We start from the raw sequence: 27,069 nt of genomic DNA, 5'->3' as shown, positions 1-27,069 counted from the left end.
ACAGCGATCACGTGATTTTGTGACGTCGGTGGGTAGGGTCTATTGGAGCCACCTAGCATCGCGTTTGCAACGGCGTCTTCCCTACTCCTGCTTTGCTCTCTCGTCTCCGTGAGTCCGTCTCTCTGACTTTTTTTATTCAACCAACTCAGTAACACATAGTAACGCACGCCTTTCCCGCCTCAGTAATGGTAACGGCGTTGCCAAGATGAGAAAACTAATTAATTAGATTACTCACTACTGAAAAAAATAACGCCTTTAATTCCCTTTAATGTATTGGTTAAATTAAACAGAACACAGCTCACCTTATCTTCTACCTCCACAACCGCCTTCTCCTCTGACCTCCACTCGCCAGTCTCTATACGTTGACAACAAAAACGCGTTTTAAAAAAATTTCCGATTTATTTATAATTAATTTGTTTTGCTATGATAAGTTTTTGGGCAGTGGACGAATCAATCAAATTATAATGTAATCTTATGAGGAAGTCCCTCCCGACATATGACCATTTTGACATACAAACCATGTCCCGGAACGAATTAAATTTGCATGTCGAGGTACCACTATATTAGTGTTTGGCAAGCACCAAGGTGAAAATAATATATGTGTCTATAGACACCCCTTGAGCCTCTGTTAACTTGCAGAAAATGTGGCCGTGTGACAAATAATTAGGAGAGGTCCAGGCTCCCATTGCTTTAAGTGTATGGTGTAACATGCTTTATTTCTCAACAGGCCGCTATAATCATTTGCTCTCATGATTTCCCAAAAGGGGGGGTGGCACTCGTAGAGCAGCTCAGTTGACACACTCAAGTCTCTCTCATCTCACATACAGGTCCTTGCAGCGAGTTAGCCAACTTGTTGCGAAGACAGGGGTCATCCTGCCAGGCGACCATGACATGAGAATCCCATTAATGCATGTTTTGTATAGCATTTCAGATTCAGTTATCTGATTGCATAAATTTCAGCCAATAGTGATGTAATGTGTAATGTATTGGATAATGTAACAAGATGTAATGTAGCACAATAAATCACATAATGTATCACAATATACAGTAAAGCAGCAATGTAATGTGTAACGTTTGCAAAATGTTATGTAACACATTAACATCTAAATGGTAGTATCATAAGGCAGCTTAACTGAATTTGTAGGCTAACGATTTAATGATTCGTAACGTAACGCAACAAAATATTGCATAACATTACAGAACGTGCAATTAGAGATGTCCCGATCGATCGGGTCCGATCCCGTCATTTTCAAAGTATCGGAATCGGCAAAAAAATATCGGCCATACCTTTTTTTAATATATATATATTTTTTAATTAAATCGTTTTCTAATTGTATTTAACGTTACAGAAATATTATGTTACACTCATCCAGGCTCTTTAGTTTAGGCTTAAGGTAGGGTTATCAAATGTATCCCGATAACGGCGGTAATTAATTTTGTAAAAAATGTATCACGTTAAAATATTTAACGCAATTAATGCATGCACTGCACGACCCACTCACGCATTGTCGCGCTCAATCTGTAATGGCGCCGTTTTACCTATATAGAGAGATAAAAGGCAGCGTGAAATGAGTGGAGCGAATTTTGGCAGCCTTTGGAGCCTGTTTTTAATTGGCTAAAGCCTTACAATCCCTCTCCCTGCGATTTGAAATATCATGGGAAGGAATGTGGGGAAGCAAGGTAGCAATTGATCTTTTTCTTAACACCTTATGTTATTTCCCAAAGCAGAGAAGATATATCAATTGATATCACTACGCACAGTCATGGTTCCACTTCCCATCATGCATTTGGGCATGGCTACAGTATCATTTACTGAAAGCTCAACAAATACACTAGATGGCAATATTTAGTCACAATATACAAAGTCACAAGTCTTTCTATCTGTGGATCCCTCTTACAGAAAGAATGTTAATAATGTAAATGCCATCTTGAGGATTTATTGTCATAATAAACAAATACAGTACTTATGTACTGTATGTTGAATGTATATTTTCGTCCGAGTTTTATTCATTTTTTTCTTAATGCATTGCCAAAATGTATATGATCGGGAAACATTATTGAGAATGATTTGGGAGCAAAAAAAAAGCAATCGGATTGGGAAATATTGGGATCGGCAGATACTCAAACTAAAACGATCGGGATCGGATCGGGAGCAAAAAAACATGATCGAAACAACCCTACGTGCAATATATCATAAACATGACATAATGTTACATTGCGCTATTTAATGTTACATAACGTGCCATATGAGCAACATTTATTACAATGTAACATGTAACATAATATCTTTTAAGTGTGCTATAGTTCAAGTTTCTTAAAAAAATTGGGGAATCCTGACACATATTAGCAGGTAGCCTCTGTGGCCTTTGGTCCCTCAATTCTAGAGCCTGAAAGGGAGGAGATGAAACCCAAGGTTCAGAGCGTGCATTTTCAGCTTAGCGTCTTACTCGGCCGCTGCTGTCACTCCGTTTATTTTGGGACTGTCATGGCGTCCAGTCCTTGCGTTCTGAGGCAGGGAGGTCGAGTGGGGCGCCACGCAAAGCAGCCGCTTTGACAGTACAGGCTGCAGCAAGCAGGCAGCAGCCGTACAGACGGCTGCTCCGAGCAGCACTGGACCAGGTAAATGCACCTTTTCTTTTCTGATCTAGCCAGCAGGGGAGATTGGGTGTTCGGGGCGGCTAAACCCACCCGACACCTTGCTGCTGTAGTAGACGGGGAGGGGGGTGGGCTGCAGACCTTGAAAGTTGCATGTGTGTTCTCGCAATGAGACTTCCTGACTGGACTTATTTTGCTTGAAGGGGAACCTGCTTGCTGCAATTCAGCCACCAGCCTCAAGCCGGTAAGAAATTTCTTTAGGGGGCTTCTGGTCTTTTCAGGTCCAAATCGGTTGTTGTAGACCAGGACGGCTTTTCTGACACAGCTATTATTACTTTTCCCACTTTGGATGCCAACCTTTAAGTGCCATAAAAGGAGGGGGGTCTGGGGCAAGGGGACTCTCATGTTTTAACTGAGGCGGTTGGGCAAAATGGGGGTGTGCGTTTGTGTGTGTGGAGAGGGGTGGGGGCTTTGCTGGCCTACATTTTACCAAGCAGTGACAGCTAATTCTGTATGGTTATCAGTGTTGTTATAGTAACGCGTTACTAAGTAACGCGTTACTATAATCTGATTACTTTCTTCAGTAACGAGTTCATTTTTCCAAGCCAGTAATCCGATTAAAGTTAGTTTCCCTAGTGCCTGTGCGTTACTATTTTGATTTTGCCTCATAATGTATGTAGAATGAAGAATACTGTAGTCATGTACGAAGAGCATTTCTCATCCGGGGGAAAAAAAAAACGGGTCACGTGTTTTACGATGCTGTTTGAGGCTGTCTGCCAAGGCGGTCAACTAAATAGCATTCTGACGAGGCAGCGAGGCTAACAGTGAAAGGCAGGTTATATGCCGCAAATGCATGCATTTGCTCACTGGAAATACAGTCATTACTTCACATTTCTGTCCAGTAAAGATGACAAAAATATCTCCGTGCGTTGCAAACTTTACGCTGGCTGAAAAAGACTGTCAGCCCCTAAAAACTCTACATCCAATTCAACAAGGAAGCAATTGGAATTACAGGACAACGCGACAAAACTCGAAAAAGCCTAGAGGTGACAAGACAGCACGCACTTCTACAGTTTGTAACCAGCCTTTAAGCACATTTTATTGTCAGTGTTTGTAACCATAGGCGGAGTTTTACTTTTGTGGGGCTGGGGGCAAAGCATGTTGATGACTGAAACAAAAGTCAAAAGTTTGGACACACCTAAACATTTTCACGTTTTATATATTTTCCCTACTATTGTAAATCCTCTCTGAATACATCAAAACTATGAACGAACATGTTGAATGGCAAAAAAAAGTGAAATAACTAAAAACAGGTTTTATATTCTACATTCTTCAAAGTGTCCACCTTTGAGGTGTCCCCAAACTTTTGGGCAATACTGTATATATACATATACATATAAAACTGTTCAAGCTCAGTTCTTGTTGGTTGCGTTTGAAAGCTTAGGTTTACAGAAATTCTAAATACCCATCTTGCCTCCACAGGTGTAGTTTTGGCTTAGCAAAGCAAAAGCTAGTGTCTTAGGTGCTAGAAAAATCTGCTCGAAAAATGATTTTGACCCATTATGAAATACGTTGTAGGATTCTTGTTCATTTCAATAATTTTTGTTGTTTGTTTTATTGCTTTACAACTTTTATAGACAATATTTTAACAGCTAGGTCTTTATTTTAAAGGGGAAGTTCAGAATTTTTGACATTAGGCTTTATCTTGGAGTTAGCGGGGGTTTATTTAGTCGTTGGAGTTGATTTGGACAAATTCCATGCAGTTTGTCAGTTATTTGTTAGTTTTAGGGCTCCGAGCTGGCTAAGCTAGCGCGAGTCAGTGGTAGTTGATATCAACTCCATCAACTAATTAAACCCCCGCTAACTCAAAGATTAAGCCTTATGTGAAAAATTCAATCATATGCGACGACATTTTTTGTTGTAATTTTTATATTGAGGCAGCAAAAGGAGAAAAATTGGTAAAAAGTAACTGATAAGTTACTTTTAAAGTAACTTAGTTACTTTGATGATAAAGTAATCAGTAAAGTAACTAGATTACTTTTTTTAGGTGTAATCAGTAATCAGTAATTAAATTACTTTTTAAAGTAATCTGTGACAACACTGATAGTTATTGACTTTTTTATTATTCTCAATAATTCTTAGTTATTTTCTTGCAGTTGGTTAGGCTTGGCAGTGGAAAATCAGCTGTCAGGGGACTGTGATGTTACTTGACATCTATTTTCACGCTCAGCACTTTGAAGGGTATAAATACACACATACTCTACTGCAAATATACTCAATGTGGAAAGAGGAAAGACAATAAACTTATTGGTTGATTACTGCCATTGAAGGCATTGAAGTTGCTGATCCAAAGACCCAATGATTTTAAAATGAAAATAAAGGAAAATTATCAGGGCTGGCCAAACTTTTTCATACACATTTTTTTACTGTACATATTGTCACATGATGTGTTTTTTTCCTGGAGGGGGGTGGCCTTGCTTGGCCTTTTTAATAACAAGCTCACTCAAGTTTTTTTGCAGAGAAAAATGAATCAGGCCCATAGTTTAACATCACTACATCGTACATTGTGGAGCAAATAACAGCCCAGTCCTCAAAAAAGCACGAGCTTGTTTATCAAGTCACATGACTCTCATGTCTGTCCAAAACAGACTTGGTAAAAGAGAATGCTGTATACCTAAACCAAAACACAGTGTATGATCTAACCAAACTTTTTTTCAAGTCCAAGAGTATATGATTAAATTATATGCACAATGGGTTTACCAAACTCAAGATGAGAAATGAAGACTGCAAACTTCCAACTTCAATTTAAAAGCGTATGAAGGCTTTTTACTACACTGTAGCGTGCTATTGTCCCATTTGTTTAGGGGCAATAAACCAGCGCTATATACCAGCGGTGAAGGTGGAATCACAGTTATTTTCCCTTCCAAATTACAAGTTTAATCTTGAAACATATTTAAAAATATAATTGCTGACAAAAAAGTAACGCACTGTACTTCTAAAAAAGGTTTTAATTGTCTTTAAAAAAGGACAGTACAAAGTCACAGAAGGACAATAAAAACAGGTTGATGGACGAAAACAAAAATAATAATAAAAGAATAAAAGGTGAACACAAACAGGAAGTGATTGTGCAGCTCAAATAATGTGAACAAAGAAAGTTGTGTGTAATATTCGATAAGTGTAGTTGTTGTGTGGGTCAGTGTTTCTTGGGAGGTGTGGTGTCCAAGCTGGAAAATTGAGACCAACTCAGTAATCACTTTGACAGCAATCTGGAAAAGACAAAAAGATTGTTATTGTTGAAAAAAACAAAAACAAAAAAAAACATCAAATTTTATATTGCATATCAAACTGACCCTTTTTAAAAATTAAATTATACAATAAAATATTTTAAACTGGGGGAAAACCGTTTACATACAAAGACAAAATTTAGGATGGAGAAAATGTGTAATCTGTTAACAGTTCAAATGTTTTCTTTCAATTATTTATTGTCGTTTTAACCTTGTCGTCAAATTGGCTCATGACTTATGATGCTGATGCTATCACAAAGCCAAAGGTACATTAACAGTACACTCCAACCACGCACTGTTACACTTGTTAACGGAGAGTGTTGCTGGATAGTAGAACACTGCCGGTTGCTAAGCAATATGGATTGAATGAAATGTTTGCTTTGCAACATGGAAGCACGCTTGATAGCCCCTAAAAATCCAAGAATTAGCTGTCTCATTATTATAGCCGGAAGGCTTAAAAAAATAGTATTGGCCTACAGTTAATCAGACATGGTAAGCAAATTATACTGAGGACCCCTACTATTTGAAGACGGATTTTCTACAAATTGCTAAATGCAACCCCCTCCCCCAAAAAACAGCAACACTAGGGTGAATCTATGAATGCAGTATCAGAGTCCATTGTAATTACCTAATTTGCTTGTTTTATTCTGACACTTGTTGTGGTTTTGTCTTCAGGAGGCAGAGGGACTCATGGCTGTCTCTTTTGGAACCGCCATCCCGCCGGGATTCTTTCCTATCCAGTACCCGCCCCCCCTGTTCCCCAAGCCAGGAAAAGACAATGCGCGTCTACAGAAACTTCTAAAGCGAAATGCCAAAAAGAAGACATCACCGCAGGTGTCACAGTCTGCCGCTGCCTTCCGTTCCAGTCTTTCCCCTGTTAATGAAGCCAGCCCTGACCTCGAACGCAGTGATCACTCAACACCGCCCAAAACTCCCGATGTGCCGTACGCATTCTACAGTACCCAGCAGCCGTCCCGTTTCGCCGCGCGACCTCTTTATCAGCATGTCGCATCACCATACCCGCAGCGGGCAGCTTTCTCTCGAGCAGGCAGGTTCTCCCCCCAGCCACTTGCCTTCCCAACATACCCACAACATAGCAGTGGCGTAGCATCTCTTTATTCAAATTCTTTGCAACTGTCCCAAGCACAAGCAGTTCCAATGGTGCCTGTCCAGCCATTGCCTCTTCAGCCGATGCCCCCTGAAATGACTCAACAACCTTCTCCCTTTGTGTCCCAGCCAAGGGGTCCTCCTCCAGAGTTAAAAACCCAAGATTTGATTCCTTTTCCAGAAACTCCCAGACTGGCTGTAGCTCCACCAACCATGCCAAAACCAGTAAGTCCTAATCCGACCATGTACCCAGCAATACAAAGTCAAGGTTTGACTCGGCCTCTAACCGTGCTGACACAGATCGTTAAGCCCAGAAGTCCTCGTCCAACATTCAAAGCTACTGAAAACACTCCCAAATCTCCCAAGTCCATGTTTGAGGTCCCACAAATACGCTTGTATACAGCGAGTACTTCTTACTACGAAACGTCAAGGACGCCGCCCGTGTATGACACAGTCGCTTTAACTGCCATTGGTACTACAGTCACCACTGAAAGCAATCAAGAAGCAAACTCGGCATTTGAAGCCAGTACAGTTGTCACCCCAAGCCCTTCAATCACCTTGGAATCTAAAACAGCAACTACAGATTTAAGAGAAACTACAAAAGTAGAGATAAACCCTGCAGTGGCGCCATCCATTGAGATTAGGAGAGCCACGCCCACATCAGATATGGGAATCAAGACACCAACCGAGGAAATGCAATCACCGAGGTGTCTCACGGGGCGTCCGAGGACCCCAGCAAAGCGCGCCGCAACACCCGTATTTGAGATCTCCAGACCTAACCCTCTCTTGTTTGCAGTGTCACCAGTAATGATGGAGCCAGAGAGGTCCTTAACCCCCAAAATGAGAGCCAAGACTCCAGATATCAATGTACTTGCTACAGTTCTAAATGGGGATGTCCCTGTGAGTTTCCCACCGATGATTACAAAGTCTAGATCAGAACCAGACTTAACCAGGAGAACCCCGACTGCTGAGCTAACGCCTGCTGTGACATCCTTTGGATATCAGAGGCCTAACACACCGACATACGTGGCAACCCAGCTTATCAACGCATCTCCAGTTTTTAAAAGACCAAGAACTCCCACATATGGTACATCCCCCTATAGTGGACCTACTGCGGCCTTCCAGAGATCAAAGACCCCAACTTTAGTGGGGCCCAAATCCAAGTCTTCCTACCGTGGTCTAATGCCTGGAGAGTATGCTGCTTACGGAGGAATCAAGACACACACACCAACTTTCGGAATTAGCGGAAGTCAGGCAACAACTATTGAAGAGGCTGAAACCACCCAGGGTAAATCAGCAACTCAAGAGCTAGCAGTCTCTGAAGTCAAAGAGATACCCCAAGTTCAGGAGGTTTCTGTCACACCAACGATTCCCATAATTACTGTTTCCCAGACACCCCAAACCATAGCAGTTACACAAAAAGCAGACGCAGGAATGGTCTCCTCCACCATCCCGGAAAAACAACCACAGGTTCAAGAAACGTCAGACATGAGACCTGCAATTTTGGAGGTGAGAACTCCCATCCTCCAGAAGACAGACTTGCCAGAACCTCCTGTGACAAAACAAGCTCCACCTGGTCCTGAGAAAGATCCAATGAAGGCAGTAAGAAAGCTTCTCGGGAAACAAAAAGTCCTGCCCTCAAAGAGTCAAGATGAGGCAAAGGTTGAAGAGCCAGTGAAAACCACTACCGTTGAGAAAATAAAAGCGGATTCTATCCAATGTCAAGACAAAGACAATAACGCTGGAACAGTACCCGGAGCTGAGAAGAATGACGAATCTCCTAAAACTACCAAGAAGCCGAAGGCTATGAAATCCAAATTGAGCGGCTGGTCCAGACTGAAGAAGCACATGGTGGTGGAGCAGGAGGACCCTTCATTTCCACAGGCACAAGTTGCGGGCCAGGATCAGAGCCAGGAGGTCAATGCTGATGGCTCTGCCCCACCTAAAGCCTCAAAGATGTGGGATGCTGTCCTCTTTCAGATGTTCTCCAGTAAAGAGAACATCATGCACCAAATTGAGCTGAAGAAAAAAGAAGAGCAGGAGAAGAGAAACGAGAATAAAGGTGAGGACATGTCCAAGGAAGAGACCAAGGAAATCCCATCATTTGCATATCGGCTGCCCATCTTGCTCTTCAGCCCCAAGTTTGATGCCAAGAAGCTGAAGGAGGCGGCATCGAGGCCCCTCACCAAGTTCTCCACTGTCTTTGAGATGGGCCTGATCGCACGCAAGGCCAAAGATGATGAACCAAAAGACTTTAACAGAACAGCTAGAGGCTTCAGTTCTTCCTAAGAAGTCAGAGAGGAACTTGAATGTTTCAGGAAAGGTATCACAATAAAAGTACGTATGTTTGGACTCGGCTTCATAATTGCCAGGCCTCAACAAGCCTTGACCTAAAACTGGTTCTGCTTGTTTGGGCTTTACGTGAGAACCTTAATTGTCTTACAATTAAAAGCTTGGATGTTTCAACTCATTAAGAAGCCTCCTATTTGTTTGCAATGTTTGTTTGGTGGTTATTGAAGTTCACAATGGTGCTAAATATGTCTCCTGAAGTTTCAACCTTTTATTTTGATTTTTAAAATTGTGTCATCAAAGAGAAGACTAATAATAACATTCAAACTATTTTTTGACTGTGTTGTTTCTAGAATAGTCTGAATTGAATATGCAGTATGGAAGGAGAACAACGGAATGTCAAGAAACGTGAAGGTCATCAAGAAAGTTGAAATGGGAATAGATGGACGTGTACAAATGTCAGATTCACTTTGCGTGCGTGTTCTTGTGCTTGGTTTTTTTTTTTTTTTTTTTAATCTATATCTGAATTTACTCTAAATTTCCAGCTTCACTTCTGGAAGGAATTTCAAAATAAACCAACAAGGCAAAATTTTTCATCTGTCGTCAATTATGTACTGTCAAAACTAATAACAGCCAACTTAGGTAAGATTCCCTTCTTAGATTGGATTTAAGTTTTAGGTGTTGGGTATAAATAGGATTTTCCCTACCTATTTAAGGAGGTGTTAAAAAGATCACCCTATTAGAAGTACAGTATGATATTTTCAGAAATCCAGGAACCGTTGTCTGTCATTGCAGGTATCTGATTTTTCAAATCAATTTGATTTGAGTAAGCCATACATTTTTGTTCTGGGGGATTTTTCAACAACTATTCACCCAAACTAAAACCACTGAAAATATGTTAATGCTGCAAGACCTTCCTCGGGGGGTACCTATAAAGGAACTTCTTTCCGGAATTGCAGATGAGCTAAACTAGGTCATTGATCTGACATGAAATTGGATTTACAGTATATCAGTGTTGTGGGAACTTCATTATCAAAAATGATTGAAAACCTTCTACATTGCAGATATCCTTGAGTGGCCTTGAAATTTTAAAATGAAGGAATACATATCCCAATTGCCAAAGGTCCCTGATAATTTATGAAGTGAAAGTTTCCTTTCAACGCCCCACTCTCACCAGATTTTGTGTTAGCATCATGTTCCTGGTCCACAGAGATCTTCTCATACTTGCCATGTCCTGTCACGACAAATCTGAACTTCTTATTCACTGCTGCCGAACCCTGACAAACATGACAACCATCAACATCTGGCACAATAACAGCACATATAACAAATAGGCATTAGTCTTTGCTACCTTGATGTCTGTGGCAGATCTCCCTGATGAATCTCCAATAACTTCCCACATGTTTTTCTTCTGCATCACATCTCCATACTTGACATCCTGACAAAATAGTTATAAATAATGCTAAGCTTCAAAAGATTAGCATGGCAACCACTTCTTTTGTGTACTTTGTAGACTCATGTTCTGTCATGTCCTGACAGCATGGTACTCACCGCCACTTGGCTTTGTGTAGGTCGGCCAGTGTTCGGTTGTCCCTTAACCCACTGGTTGATGAGGTTGGCCACGCCCACCTTTAAACCGTCAGTGTCCTAATTTGTTGGATAAGTGGGAAGATCAAGATTATTTGAATTTTTAAGACCCAAAACCGACATATCCTAATATGATGATGACTTCCAAGAAAAGTTGACTGGATATGTATTTAAATCAGGTAAGCTGATAATGTCAAAGTGACCAATGGTTAATGTGGGAGTTGAACAGGTTTCCATCTTGTTATTTTAGTGCTTTGTTGAGGATATCAGCTTTAGTGATGAACGACAAGCCAAAGCTAATGCTATTTATTATCTATCTTTACATATTAGCATTTTAATGTTGCATTCAGTGTTCCAAATGAAGGAAGATGAGATGTGTTGATGGCATCTATTCCGACAAGATGGACGCCAAAGGATCTCTTACCCGACAGGAAGTTGTTTTGGGGGAGGGGCTGGTCTGCACCTCACCGGCCTCAAACAAGTTCTTCTTAGAGGTGACAACCTCCAATGAGTTGGGAAGGTCAGCCATTGAGGTCTTCAATCCTCGAGGTTCCTGAGAGTTCTGGAAGCAAAAGGAAGTACAGTCAGTCACAAATTGTTATATTGGCTGCTGGCTTGTAGTGCAGAAATGTCACTTAAAACAGTTGAGTATATATTGCTACTAGAGATGTCCCGATCGACGATCACGTCATTTTCTAAGTATCGGGATCGGCAAAAAAATATCGGCCATGCCTTTTTTATTTAATTTAATTTTTTTTTTTTTTAAATTATATCGTTTTCTAATTGTATTTAACGTTACAGACATAATATGTTACACTCATCCTGAGTGTTTAGTTTAGGCTTAAGGTAAGGTTATCAAATTTATCTCAATAAAGTTGGTAATTAATTTTTTAAAAAACGAAGTACGTTAATATATTTAATGCTATTAATGCATGCGTTGCACGAGCCTCTCATTCATTGTCGAGCTCAATCTGTAATGGCGTCATTTCACGGATTTGGAGAGATAAAAGGCAGCATAAAACGCCTAGAGTGAATTTTGGCAGCCTTTTGAGGCTGGTTTTAATTGGCTGTGGCCTGACAATCGCTCTCCCTACAATTAGATATATCATGGGAAGCAATGTGGGGAAGCAAGGAATTGTTTGATATTTTTCTTAACACCCTAATTTATTTCCCAACGCAGAGAAGATATATCAATTGGTAGCACTACGCACAGTCACGGGTGCACTTCCCATCATGCATTTGGGCAGAAGTTAAATGCCTGAATTATCATTAACTGAAAGCTTATAAAAATCCACTAGATGGCAATATTTAGTCACAATATACAAAGTCACATCTGTCCTTTAAGAATTACAAGTCTTTCTATCCGTGGATCCCTCTCACAGAAAGAATGTTAATAATGTAAATGCCATCTTGAGGATTTATTGTCATAATAAACAAATACAGTACTTATGTACTGTATGTTGAATATATATATTCGTCCGAGTTTTATTCATTTTTTTCTTAATGCATTGCCAAAATGTATATGATCGGGAAAAATTATCGGGAATGATTGGAATTGAATCGGGAGCAAAAAAACATGATCGGAACAACCCTAATTGCTACCCTCTTAAAACAATTGCCTAAGTCATTTTTTCACAAAAATTGAATACAATTGTTCATAAATCTAAAAAACAAATCATCAAATTTTTTCCTGATAATCTGAAAAGTAAATGACTGATGTGTTTATATATAGACATTTACATATACAGTATATTTTCGTGCTGTCAGTGCTGTCAACGCGTTAAAAACGGATTTAACGCAAACCTCCTTTGACGCCGTCAATTTTTTTTATGCGCAATGAAATATGCCTGCTGCCCCCCTAGCCCCCGTAGTTTAGACTTCAAGACAAGTCAAATACTGCTTTTCAGATTAAACTTTTTATTTTATTTATTCAACGCATTATTTTTATTTTATTTTTTATTTTATTATTTTATTGACCAATATGGGGCACGTTGAGTGTAAACCCGCTATGGTTTTTTTCAAGCCTGTTTGGATGAAAATTCATCGATGAACTTCCCGGTGCGGTGGCAGCTCTCGGGCCGTCCGAGACGCACTATATGCGGGCAAAAGCACATGAAGAATCGGGGTGTATTATCACGCCACTGTGGCTTTTTTTAGCCCAAAATGTGGTACTCTGACGTGGATTTTGATTGAGCTGCAATGCGCAGATAAACTCTGAATGAACATGTGGAATGACAGAACGTGGACACTTTGGAGCACTACGAGAACTTCCAGCACTGGGGCTCCAGCCAGTTTGCGCTCCTCGTGAAACCGCCCACCATTTTTAGGCACTAGGACTCGGTGCATTCAGGGGAAATCCACATTTTCAGGCAAAACATAATTTTGGTGTTTAAACCCAGAATGTGGCTTTCTGAGGTGGATTGACTGGTGCAAATCCCCCTAAAATGCTCAGATGAAGTATATACCGTCTTGGCCCGAATATAAAACGGTGTTTTTTTGCATTGAAATAAGACTGAAAAAGAGGGGTCGTCTTATATTCACGGTCTAGACATTATACCCATTCAAGACGCTAGATGGCGCCAGATATCATTGAAGCGATGTTCTGTCATGACAAATCTCAGTTACTCTCAAGTTTAACTAGTTTGCATTATTTTATTGCAATTTATTTACTTATTCAGACTTGTTTCAAGGCTGCAGTTACAGTTAGAGCTCACTTTGATGGTTAATGCAGTTATTGCAATTTTGTTGTTTTATCACAATAGAATGGTTTATTTACATTTCAAAAACCAGAAGCCATTCATTTATGAATGTTTGATTGCACTTTAGTTTACATATTTAAATGTTCAGATATTAAAATTTGAATGAGGCAAAATAACATGCTTTTTCTCTCAAATATATTGTTATAATCATTTGTTTCGGATGTACTCTAATTATTTTCTGTATAAAAAATTAATTTGATGTTCTTTTTTCAAACTTGAGTCTTGAAAAAGAGGGGGTCGTCTTATAATCGGGGCCGTCTTATATTCGGGCCAATACAGTAAATGCTTTGGAAAACAAGCAGAGATATTTTATTTCATTTTTCAGCTGTTTGGGAATTTTATTTCATAAATAATATTAAACCAATGACAAAAACTGTTATATTTCATTAAGGTATACATGTATAAAGAGATGTAAAGTATACTGTATAAAGTATATAAAATAAAGATATATATCCCTATATAAACCCTTTGATCTCAGAACTGTGAGCGGATATGCTTTTATTTGTATTTTGGGGTACAATGCTTCTAATGAGGCTTACATTTGAATTATGTAAGGTAAGCATATCGGTCCACTCCTGAGCCAATAGGTGTACACTTAAAACCTCAAATATATAATCATTTTTGCTTTACAAAAATTAAAACAAAATGGGATTAGTCGTGAGTTAACTATGGACTGCATGCGATTGATCTTTGAATCGCGTGACGGCACTAGTATTAAAATTTGATAAAATAATGGGACAGAAATCACAGAACATTTATTTGGCCAAAAAAGTGATTAAACTACGAGTTAACTATACGAAAATGCCATTAACTGCGATTAAAAATGTTAATCACTTGACAGCACTAATACATATAGATTGATATAAATGTGTGTGGGGGTGGGGGGTGCATGTGGGTGTGTATATGTGTGTGAGTGCACATGTGTGTGGCCGTACCTCTACAGCATGTGCGTACTGCTCCATCTTGTCATCGATGTTGCTGACAAGTACAATCGCTGATGTCTTTTTGAAACTGTTACTGAACAATCACAGACAATTAAAAAATAATTTCACTGCCATGTCAACAAGATTCCAGCAAACTTGGAACAATACAATCACTGCAGACATATCCTCCAAAAATATGTAACTATTGTAAATATAAATATTTCAAATATATAACATTTACCTTTTCTTCAGCGAGCGGTTGAGGGACTCTGTCCTCTCTGTAATCTGAAAATCATACATATAAAGACAAAAATAAAGAAGGAGTCATGACTTGCCTCCAAGTGTCTAAAGGTATAAAAAAAAAAAGGTGTGTTTTAACAGAATGCAATCTAAAATTGTGCTTGAAATGGTTCAGAATTTTTTTTTTCTCTAAATGTGTTCCAAGGCTTTCATAAATTTTAAAGTGGCTTCAAATATATATATATTTTTAATAATCTTTGTTAGAAAGTGTGTACAAAGATCATTTCAATGTGCTTGTGAAAGATTGTTTAAATGTGTTCAGATTTTTCAAGCAGGCAAGCTGGCAGCCAATCAAAGTGATGGACAAACTGTCGAGGCTTTTTGGGGATAAATGAGATGCACGTTGAGGGGTTTATATCATAGCTTGTAAGTCTTTTATTAATAGTTTCAAGTTGAAAGCATCTGCAGCTTTGTTCATTGTGATACAATTGGTCATGTGGTGTCAATGAAGTGATTTTATTGAATTAAATACTTCTATCCTCACGAAAACAAGTCAAGTCATGCAAACTTCAAACATGACATCGCCATTGGATAGCCTATGATATCTGTGATGACATTTGAAACACAAAAATGAACGTGCACAAAACAAATATGAACAAAAAAAATAAAATGAGGCAAAAAATGAAAACAAGTTTGTGAACAGTAAAGCAACATGCATCATTTGACTTACGCGCAGGGGCGTCTGCAGCACTCGGCTGTGAAGTAACAACACATCTAATTGGTCCATGCCACTTTGTTGGTTACTATTGTGACTAATCAGTTATGCAAGTCTTGAAAACCACTCTCAGGCACTGCCCAGGTTGGAGTTAAAGCTACCGTCGACAAACATCAGAGAGGCAACACACGGTGTTTAACTGTTGTTGCTATTATTATTTTTCGTTCAATCATTTTCCGCACTGCATATTGTCACCAGGGTTGCAGAGTGTTATTGTTGTTGTTATTATTAATATTAGTTATTTATTATCCGTACCACTGATCCTCACAAGAATCACAGGGTGCTGCATCAAATCCCAGCTGACTATAGCCAGGAGATGGGGTATACCCTAAATCCTAAACTGACAAAAAATCTTACATGCACACATTCACATATGCGGACAAACTAGAATGTCCCATAATTCTTTCATTTAACATACAAATCTACAACATTTATAGATGTTCTGAAATATATCGTAATATGTATTTGATAAACCTTGAACCTCAGTGTGTAACAATTACTAAAAATAATCCTTATAAATGACATAATTGATAACATTAAAATTCTTTGAAAATAATACCCCATATTACTATTTGTCAGCTTTAATGCCCCACAAACTGTCTGTATTTTTGTCTGAAAGGAAGCAATTGATTTGGTGATTGCCCCAAATATACCTAAACAAACATGCTTACAAGGCAACTATTTACTTTATGTGTGGGCGTCTTGATGGGGCTGAAGGTCTTGTCTGTGTCGCCGCTGCTGCCACTCAAGCTCTTCATACGCACGGCCGCCTCTACTCTTCTCCTCTCTATGTCCTCTTTCATTCGACGGTGCTCCTCCTGTCAAATAAAATAGTCATGGTGTCAATTCAAATCAAATTGTAAATCCAAAGCATTTAACAATGAACCTGATAAAATAGTCCTAGCGCCAATCAAAGTAAAGCAATGAAAAGTTAATGTACATGTTGAAAATGAGATGTAGCCCACCTCCTCTTTGGTGGCACGTTGTCGCTCGTCAACTTGCTGCCGCTGTTCCTCCTCACTTCTGAGTCGTCTTCTCAGCTCTCTCCTCCTGGTGAGCTCCTCTAGCTCATGCTCGGCTTGAGCTTGCCGATGTTTCAGCTGCTCCAGTTCATGACACTCCTTCTCCTGGAGACCCAGGCGGATCTTCTCCATACGACGCTCTGCCTCCACGATAGCCTCCGCCTCGCCCTGCTCATTGCACCTGAAACATGGTACAATTGATAAACGTGACAATGGTAATGCTGTTCAGTGTTTTTTGCCTGATGTTGTACCTGGGAGACCTGCTCTTGGGTTGTTTGCTGGAATATGAAGTCACTTCTTGTTGGGCAGTGTCTCCATCGTGTTTGTAATCTTGGAAAAGGAAAACTTTAGATGTCTGTGACCCCTTGCCTCTTTGCCTTTCCTCCGCCTGGAAGGAAGAAATGCACATTAGAACCAAGTTGCTCTAGGGTGAGCAGATCATAATTGGACAGATGTAGGACTATGAGCACGACGACCCTTCTCAAAGTGACCTTGGCACTCTGGTCAACATGGTGACCTCCCTCACCCACCTAAACAAGGCAAGATAGACCAGTGACAGTGCAGGCGAGCTAGTTGGTGTCAAAACACTCAGCAACAGCGACATCCCCATGACAGACAAGCAGGTCGACGAGCAAAGCGATATCACTAGGTGAGTGACAATACGTCAAGAAGAGGAAAAGTTCCCGGACGTTTGGTAATCGCGGAAACACAGAATACCAGTAATACGATTTCTAGCAGGGCCCCACGTGGCCTTATGTTTAAAGATTTATAATGAAATGAGCAGACAATTGGACTCCAGCATTAGGGACTCGAGTCACAAATTTGATGACTTTCAAGTAGACACAAAACAAAACACAGACTTGGACCGGAAGAGTCTGAGACTCCACTCAGGAGGCAATGACTCTTGACTTGACTCAACTTGATTTTGGAGTCACTGATTGGAGACTCCACAAGACTTGAGAAGCCAACATACTGTGGTGAGTAGCAGTTCCCACCTGCTGCCACAGATCCTTGAGGACCGCTACTGTACTAGATGTACTCTACAGAAACCACAGAATACCACACAAACAATAATTAACCAGGGACCACAATAACCACATAAGAAATACTCAGAAACCAATTCTGAACCACATACAAAAATAAACCACAATAGAAAACCACATAAGAACCACACGATAAGGAATGACACAGGAGCAACAATGAACTACACAAGAGCCAAGCAATAATTAAACAAGTCATACAGTTACATGCATTGTGGTCGGGAATCACAAAAGCATGATCTAGAAAACACAGAAGACCACACAAAAGTAACATGAGAACACCCAGGAGCCGTACAAGAACTACAAGTGGTCCCCGGTTAAGAACGAGTTCTGTTAAATTTCCTTGTAAGACGGAATTAACCCTTAATGTACCCCTAAATACCCCCGAAATCTCAAAATAACTATACACAAACATTATTATAAGTCATATTAATAAAATAAAGTAAACAATAAGGTACTTTGAGGTATTTTGTGTTGAATGCCGTTATATTCAATGACATCAAATGATATTCTGGTTTTAGTCGCAACTGAGTCGCCTTGTTGAGAGGAAAGGGCGCTGTAGAAAGAGTAGGGAGGGAAAAAATATATATATATAATAAAAAACTGATCAGGACTCGCAAGAGCATGGGGCCGGGGGAGAAGCAGCAGCAGTAGCATGAGAGCAAGGAAGCGGGGACTGACGGCGGATCTCCCAGCCGAAAAAAACTGTTTCCGCAACTTAAAAAAAAAAAAAAAAACCTAGGGCTGTCAAACTATTACAATTTTTAATCGCTTTAATTACAGCTTAAAAATTAATTAAACGTAATTCATCGCAATTCGAACCATTTATAAAATATGCCATATTTTTCTGTAAATTATTGTTGGAATGGAAAGATAAGGCACAAGACGGATATATACATTGAACATATGGTACATAAGTACTGTGTTTATTTATTATAACAATAAATCAACAAGATGGCATTAACAATATTAACATTCTGCTAAAGCAATCCATGGATAGAAAGACCTGTAGTTCTTAAAAGATAATGTTAATACAATTTATAGAAATTTTTAATTAAAACCATCTTAATGTTTTCGTTTTAATTAAATTTGTAAAATTTTCAATCAGAAAATAAACTAGTAGCTCGCCATTGTTGATGTCAATAATTACACAATGCTCATGTGGTGCTTGAACCCATAAAATCAGTCGCACCCAAGCGCCAGGAGAGGGCGACAAAACACCGAAAAACACAAGTAACAAGTGGACATTACACTGTGCTGTCATTTTAATCTGTTTGAGCAGGGCATGTGCGTTAAATGCGTCAAATATTTTAACGTGATTAATTTAAAAAAATAATTACCGCCCGTTAATGCAATAATTTTGACAGCCCTAAAAAAAACATGACTGGAGACAAAATGACGGTATCAGAACCATATCAGAACCAAGCAAGAACAGCAAAAGAACTGACCAGGAACTACAGTTCATAACAACTTAAAATGCATAGAAGAACCACACAACAGCATACAAGAATGATCAAGAATCAAGAGCAGGAACACATTAAAAAATGTTAAAAAGGAAAAAAAGAATCATACAAGCACACTGAAAAATAGCAACTATGAACCACACAAGCAAAAAAAAAAAAAAAAAAAAATTAAAGAAAACAAAACAAAAACAAACAAACACCAAGAATCCATGCAGAAACCACAAAAGAGCCAACCAGCAGCCATTCAAGAACTGCAAAAGAACCAACCAAGGTTACCATACCATACACAACCAATTAACTACCATTTAAGTAAGGAGCACACAAGACCCATTCAGAAATTATGATATGATATGAGCTACACAAAAAACATCCAAACTAGCCAAACTGCACTGGAACCACAACAACAAACAACAGAAAGCACAGAAGAACTATTGAAGAAAAAAAAGGACCAAGCAGAAACCACATATATATCACTTAAAAACCACATAATGAGCAAAGAAGTATCGTGCAGTAGCCACACAAAAACATCAATCAATTTATTGTTATATTTATTGTTGTTATTTATTGTTATTTTTTATAAGTCATTTTAAACCTGTAATAAGAAAATTGAGAATGTTGATAGTACAAACTGACTGGTCACCTGACTCTGATGATGTGTGGCCGTGTCGTCAGTCTTTGGGATCAGGACGCGAGTGGATGAAGATGATGACGTACTGGAGGATGCTGAGGTGTCTTCCGAGGGCGCTCTGTAGGTGTCCCTGTCATGTTCGTCCTTCTTGGAGTGCAGCCGTTCTCCCTTGGCCACCTCCTCGAGGCGCTGTTGTCGTTTCTGCTGTCTGCGCTGCGTCCAGTCACTGAAGCCCTCGTCCTCCTCCAGAGATGGTGAGCTGCGGGGCTTCACAACGCCTTGAAATCTGGAGAAAGACAAAAATAAATGGAATAGTTGCCATGAATCTAATTTCTACCTTATGAGTAAAGAACAATTAAGAAATGAGAGAATAATTCTGAACAGTCATTTGGAATTAGTTGACTCACTCTCATTCCAAATCACTACAGGATGATTTTATTTTGCAGTAAATATTTGCATATAGTTGATGCCAAACAACTAATCAGTAGAGAAAGGTAACCTTTTCCAAAAGCTAAAAAGGTGCTGGATGAAAAAAATCTAAATTACTATTTTAGCAGCTAACTTAATTTAATCAAGAATCTACCATTCATTGCTGCAGGTGGTGATATTGAAGGTGTAAAGTGAAATTATGAGCGACAACAAAGTACTGTAGACGTAACGTATACACATTCTTTGAAGGTTGTGTAAAAACAGCTGTGTATTTATTTGTGTGTGCGTAGACAAGACTTACGTGTCATCATTGTCTGTCTGGTTGCTTGCGTAATCTGCAGGTGCCGCATCATCGTTCCTGCGATAGACCTCCTCTCGAGCTCGTCTTCTACGTTCTCTTTCCACTTCCTCGGCATCCTCAACACTCCTTTGAGCTGTCAACCTGTGACAACATCCAACCACTGTCAATAGATGAGATGATCAAATCGACTCACGCACAGTATTTATGTAGTTGATGAGTCATGGATAAAAACCCGCATAGACCATGCTGGATTTGTTGTGATTTACTGCTGACCTTGCCTATAAAAAACATCATAATCAAATTCACACATGGATCATTGGAGGCAGGGTCTAAACTAAAGACCCTTCGACTACTGGAAGATCAACTTTACCATCTGAGACACATACATTTGTCAACCAGAATGCCATTGTTGCCTGGCTAGTAGCTTGTGATAACTTGTGACATAGACAATTGCCGGTGTCTTCACAGTGTGAAGAAAAAAACTCAAACAAACAAAAAAAGAAAAAAAAGAGAGAAAAAGCTAACTTGAATAGCAGAACATTTTATATTGTGGCATGTGTTGATTATGTCCCATTTAGTATGAGTTTAATGTTATTGGGTCATTATGAACAAAGTCACAGTCCCATTTTAGAAACTAACTGAAAGTAAGTGACTAATGGAAACAATTCATCTTCTGTACCGCTTCTCCTTACAAGGGTCATGGGGGTACTGGAGCTAACTATGGGCTAGAGGCAGCATACATCCTTAACTGATTGCCGGCAAATCGTAGGGCACATAGAGACAACTTTTCACATTCACAATCACACTTATGCAGAATTTTTAGTCTTCAATCAGTCTACCATTCATGTTTTGTAGGATCTGGAAGCAGGGCTGTCAACAGACTTGCAGGGGCCCGGGGACAAGAGAACATTATAGGGCCCTCCCCCACCCCACCCCTGCCACCAGCTTGTCATGACAACATACACAGTACTTTTAACGCTTTGCAAGCAATGACAGTGTAAATTTTCATTTAATTTGAGATGGACAGTTACATTTAACAGATCATAATGTGATGTGACACAATATAAACCAATAATTTCCATCTATTGTCCCATGTAGGCTACAATACAATACAACTGAGAGTGCTTAGCCTGCCTGCTAAGCAACAAAACAGCATAACTAATATTCTGTGCCTGCACCCTCCACATCCCTGGGGTTATCAAGCCATCAAACAGTGATGCGCCTAGATTTTGTTGACAGCAAAGTCATTTCTAACATCAGTGAAATCCAGCTTTTGAGCAAGCTCACGCTTAATGGAAACCATGGCAAGGTTGTTAAGCCTGCCCTGTGATTAGGTGGAGCGTAGGTAGTTTTTTTTTTTAATCATTTTCATTTTACTGAAGGCTCGCTCTCCTCCAGCTACAGTCACTGGCAATAAGGCGTTATATTGCTCCCTCTATTCTGAGCGAGCAATAATGGATTTTGAGCACAGAAAACACATCTCCTGCTCTCGCTCAATTTTTGCACACCTGTGCTGCCTCTATTCTGAGCGAGCAAAAATGGATTTTGAGCACACCCCCTGATCTCGCTAAATTTCTTGAATCCTGCGCTCGTCAGTTTTTTTTATTTTTTTTATTTTTTTATCTTCGCACTCAGTTGTGCACACACTACTAACGTCTCACCAAGCCAACCAATCAGAGAGCTACTGGAGGGCAGCAGCCAACCAGTGTACTTACGCTAGCTCTCTGATTGGTTGGCTTTGTGACACGTTAGTAGCATGTGCTCAATTGAGCGCGCAGAGAAAAAAACTGATGGAAGTACACTGGTTGGCTGTTTGCCCTCTGCTAGCTCTCTGATTAGTTGGCTTCGTGACACGTTAGTAGCGTGTGCTCACCAAAAACCTAGCTATTCATTAATATACAGTAAAATTTGATTAATCAAGCAATCCATAATGTCCACCCAGTGGCCCACCCATGGATTACACATATTGTACATATAGGAGTTAATATTTAGTGTCTCATTTAAAGCATTATAAGTAAGCGCCACTTCCTGTCATCTTCTGTCCTTCCAATGTGAGTGACAGGAAGCAAAGGCAACAGAGATGGCAAGGTTGGTGCACAGCTGGATTCCAGGTTTCTTAAAAAAAAAAAAAAAAAAAAAAAAAAGAAGAAAAAAAAAGAAGAAAGAAAGAAAGAAAGAAATGAAAAAAAAAAGAACACTTCCACAGGCTTACAGAAACCTCTCTGAAGGACACCTGTTTTGTTTGTCGACGACGTGTCTGTGCTCGTTGGTACTGTCGTAGACACGAAAGACGTCAGGAGTGACGAAAAGTATGACAAGTTGGTGAAGACATTAAAGACATGTTATCATCTTCCCAATGATACTATAAGGATGAAAAACAATATTACATGTAATACACGTTGCACGCTGAGGTTGTCCCATAAATTCAAAACTGTCACAACTTTCATTCATTCATTTTCCATGCCGCTTTTTGGTTGCCAGCCAATCGCAGGGCACAAGGAGACATACAACTTGACAACTCTAAAAAGCATATTTCTCGTTTTTCTAACGCATTATGGGCTAATGTTCCTTTCAGCTGAAAACACACAATATAGACAAGTTTCCTGAGCGAAACATGGGCAGCGCCATCTTTGATAATTTCTGCTCCGAACTTCCGGTTTAGACAGAACAACATAAAGTGCTTGTTGAAGTAAGCAGTGTGTTGACAAAGTTAAAACTGCAAAATCAAACCAGAGGAACCCACGGAATCTCCAAAAATGGATTCAGCAGTACGTAGTAGAGACTCCGAGACTTTCTGTGCTGTGCGTGAACTCCTGGAAGCGGCTACATGTATGATTGGAAGTGAAATGTTTTGAACAGCGTCCGGCTTCAAAGCGCCAGTGTTGATCTTGTGTGGATCTACCACGCCGTACGCCTTAAATTGAAACCAGTTGCAGAAAAAAAGTTAAGGATGTGCTTTAAACCTAAGGCTCTACCAAAAAGATCACATGTTTGTTCTTATCACTTCGTTGACCATTCATGGACAAAATTATAGCAACCCTTGCAGCTTGTGTTTGTGAAGTGTAGATTGATACGCCAGCCACTTGAGTGACCAAAATGAGGTGAAATTACAAATAATATTACAGTTGCCGAATGCTGAAGGGCTGACACTGATTTTGTTGTTACAAGGAAATACTACAAGGTATGTTTCTATAAACAAAAATAGTATATCATTCTTTTTTTGTTGCATATTTTGATGGCAATATAACATTTGGACAACATGATTCCATTTAATGTTTTATTTAAAAGGATTGGTGCATGTGCAAAACAGGTCAATAAATCACAATTTATAAAATTATTAGTAAAATATTAACGAAGGCGGAGCATAAGTTGAGCCTTTCATCATCAAAGTATAGCGCATGTAGTCTCAATATATGTCCATCGACGTATGTAAGTGTTTTTGTGAGGCACATCAAATTTGTCCTCCCTTACACAAACGAACAAAAAACCTGTAACACTTGCATTTATGCGTTTACATAATTGTGTCATCCTACTTATTAGTGACAGGCTAGCAGCAGATTCTAGTAGCATGTGTTGCAGGGATAGGAAGAACATACCTTCCATAACACCAGCGGCAACATGGCTACATAAACACCCAGTCTTTGTGGTGGCACGTGCTTGGTCCGACATCTGCCATCCTGAACGTTTTGTCCTCCCATCTCGTGATGATGGCAGATGAATGCGATATTTCCAAATTGTCTTTTTTGAGGGATTTTGATGAGTAATGTTACTTCAGCTCCACCGTTGTTTTGGATGGAGAAAGTATAAAACGGAAGTCACGAGCAGAAATGCGGAAGTAAAGCGAAGTACCTCGGAAACTTGTTCATATGTTTTACATTTTCGGGATGTCATAATTTTATTAATATTTCTCACAGAAAAAGAAATGTATTTCAAGTTTTGCCGGGTAATGATAGGCTTGTTAAAATTAATCAATCATTAAAATATAACCTATAAACCTAACAGCTTATTCTTTTAACGCCAAACTATAAAAAGCACAACAACAATCCTATTGGTGTAATAATGCTATTGGGCTAAACATACCAATATTTAATGTGCTTTTATATTGCCACAATGTACTTTTTAGATTTTGTTGGTATGCCAATGCTGTTTAGTATAAAATGGTAACATGCTATTTTAGATGTATGTGTACCACTGAACACTTGAACATTTTAGGGGAAACAGGAAGTAAGGTAACAGGAAGTGTGCCGCACATTGCCTTTATTCACAGACACGCTGGGTGGGGGTTTGAGCGGGATGAGAGGCAGGAAAGGGCTTGGCGGGTGGTGGTGGTGGTGTCTCAATCCCCTGTCAATCAATCTGATACCCCCACCGAAAAATATAAAAACATTCCTCCAGCACTTATCTGCCCTATCGTTTGTGCATTTGCGTGTGTGTGTAGGTGTGTGTGCGTGGGATGGACAGGTCATAGGTTTCAGTCTGTTTACAGTTGTTCTGCTTCCTGAACGATGACATAATCACTGTGCTGAGATAAACACACACTTGTGTTTGTTCAGCTACTTTACTCCTCCAGCATGTTAAAATAAAAGCAGTCTGAAACTTGTCAAAATGAGAGCGATAAAGATCCTCGTACCACCATGCCTTTGACATGACATCACTGTGTTGCCAGAGAAACCAAACCTATTAGCCATTTCGCTCCTGGTTTGTGATGACATCATCACAAACGTGACACTTAAAGTGACATTTAGCCCTGCCTCCTGTTTTTATTGCTCAGACATGACTCAAACTAGCAAATTGATGAGCTAATGCCACCATGCAGTCGAGATGAGTCGTGCAGGGTGATGACATCTTGATGACTCATAGTCTGCTGTCCTGATGACGTAGAGCAGGGGTACCCGTTACGTCGATAGACAACACAATTTATTATGTACATTTACTTTTTTTTTTTTTTTTTTTACCCACTCCCCACCTGCTGTTAAGGTTGATCGCGGGAGGTTGTCTCCCTGAAAAGTAGATCTTGAAGCAAAAGAAAATGAGCACCCTGTAGAGTTTATAGATGACGTTACACCTACTCAGAAGCTCTTGATAGAATTGCATGGCTTTCTCAGTTTTTAATCCAGCTAAGTCACAGTAAATAGATTACCCTATAATTCTAGTTGATCAGTTATTTGATTATTTTTAAATATTTCCTTTGTTTAAAAAATATCCTCACTTTGAGTCTATTAAAACCAGCAACTGTGTTGTTGGGTTCAAGATTTTGACGAATTGCAGTTTCTCTTTTGAACTTTTTCCTTAGGGATGGTATGGTAAACGCCTCAGCAAGTAACCTTTTAACTTTTGAAACCAGTACCATTTCCTGTCCAGCTCCCTCAAACTGTTACAAACAAAAAAAAATCTCAGTTTTTGCACTAAATCGATATCAACATGTACTCCTGACTGAGCATTCCAAATCCCCCATACCATAAAACCTTTGTGACCCAGAAGCCTCCCAGTAATCCCAGGAGGAGCTCTGAAACCCACAAACATCAACATTTTCTTGCACCAACCCCTCAAAAAAATGTATCCAAAATTAAAGAAACCATGTTAAAATGTTTAAATGCACAGGTTTTGGTAAACAAGTATTTTTGAATATTTCAAGCATTAACTATACTGGACATGTCCAATTTTGTTGTTTGGCCCCTCTTCACTCGTTTAGTGGTCTTTTGGCCTGTATTGCTTCCACTTTCTAAATTTTCTGTGCAGTCAATTACAAAAAAAAAAAAATCTTTTAACTTGATAGAGCTCTCGCCCAAAAGCTTACCAGAGCTCCAGTCAAAACCACAAATATAGAATTTGTGAAACCAGTCAGTGCAAATCCACTTCTGAGAACAAAAATCAATCTATTAATAAATTCAGTCCCCAAAACTACATACGCTTAGTAATACACTAATTTGGTATACATGTCTATCATTTGTAAGTCCACAAAAGGTTTCAGAAAAACATAAACAGATAGCTAAAGGACACCTGGAATTTCATAGAAAAGCTCCCATTTTAGGGCTCATTTCCAGCCATCCTTATATCAAGAAATTAGTTTCAGGCCTCAATTCTGCTTTAGCCAAAAAATTTGGTAGGCACTCCTAATCATAAGTAGGCCAACAAAATGGGTCCCAGAAAATCACACTTAAAAGAGACACAGGTAGATTCTAGTGCTCCTCCCAAACTGAACTTGTGCCATTTGTGTTGTTTGATACTTTGAGCTTTCACAAAAGCAAAATATCAGATTTGAGTCACTGTTCTGCTTGAAATTTTACCTTTCACTCTTCAGAGAGCATGTATTCATACAAAGTCAGATCGAGAGTTGGAACTTACCTTATGAGGTTCTGGAGACCCTGTTTGCTGGAATTTCTCCTCAGCAGAGCATTGGACATCTTCAGAGTTCTTCTAGGGTTCCTTGCTGTAGGCTGCGACTGTCCGAAGATTGTGTTGGGTTACTTCTTCGACTTCTGTTTTTCTTCTAGAGTCCCCTGGGGTTATTCTGTGGTTCCAAATATTGCACCGTCCTGCTGCTTCTTCTGAGGTTTTTCGGAGGTTACGTCGCGGTAATGTTGTGCTTACGCTGCTGCTGGGTCTTTTGTTGCCACTCACTCTCTT

The 27,069-nt window shown here is 39.5% G+C and overlaps 2 protein-coding genes across 3 annotated transcripts in view; one reads left to right on the top strand and one right to left on the bottom strand.

The window, feature by feature from the left end:
• prr33 (proline rich 33) overlaps positions 1-10,052 on the top strand; it is an 18,847-nt gene extending 8,795 nt beyond the window's left edge. Inside the window, exons 1-3 of one of the 2 annotated variants that reach the window (XM_057837026.1) lie at positions 2,522-2,619; positions 2,799-2,839; positions 6,555-10,052. In XM_057837026.1, coding sequence (XP_057693009.1) covers positions 6,570-9,275 — 2,706 coding nt within the window. In that variant the 5' untranslated portion in view covers positions 2,522-2,619; positions 2,799-2,839; positions 6,555-6,569 and the 3' untranslated portion in view covers positions 9,276-10,052. Of the gene's footprint in view, positions 1-2,521; positions 2,620-2,798; positions 2,840-6,554 lie in introns of those variants that run through there. The other variant, XM_057837027.1, reaches the window with a different exon arrangement.
• lsp1a (lymphocyte specific protein 1 a) lies at positions 5,586-27,069 on the bottom strand. The gene is made up of 13 exons (XM_057837028.1): positions 26,788-27,069; positions 20,443-20,583; positions 19,725-19,998; positions 16,833-16,969; positions 16,525-16,762; positions 16,246-16,377; positions 14,786-14,829; positions 14,557-14,638; positions 11,287-11,424; positions 10,827-10,922; positions 10,627-10,713; positions 10,450-10,552; positions 5,586-5,861 (listed from the first exon to the last, which is right to left on the bottom strand). Exons 1-13 carry the CDS (start codon positions 26,844-26,846, stop codon positions 5,839-5,841), a joined length of 1,554 nt encoding a protein of 517 aa, XP_057693011.1. The 5' UTR covers positions 26,847-27,069; the 3' UTR covers positions 5,586-5,838.

The sequence above is a fragment of the Corythoichthys intestinalis genome, chromosome 5 (assembly GCF_030265065.1).
Source record: "Corythoichthys intestinalis isolate RoL2023-P3 chromosome 5, ASM3026506v1, whole genome shotgun sequence".
In the NCBI taxonomy this organism is placed as follows: Eukaryota; Metazoa; Chordata; class Actinopteri; order Syngnathiformes; family Syngnathidae; genus Corythoichthys; species Corythoichthys intestinalis.
The sequence above is the reverse complement of the archived record's forward strand: the minus strand, read 5'-3'. Positions and strand labels throughout refer to the sequence as shown.

Excerpts from the sequence above, each read along its gene's own strand:
- lsp1a (XM_057837028.1), bottom strand. The coding sequence starts at position 26,846 with ATGTCCAATGCTCTGCTGAGGAGAAATTCCAGCAAACAGGGTCTCCAG. Across the intron at positions 20,584-26,787 it reads GGTCTCCAGAACCTCATAAG|GTTGACAGCTCAAAGGAGTG; the intron begins GTAAGTTCCAAC and ends ATGTTGTCACAG. Across the intron at positions 10,714-10,826 it reads CTACACAAAGCCAAGTGGCG|GATGTCAAGTATGGAGATGT; the intron begins GTGAGTACCATG and ends CTATTTTGTCAG.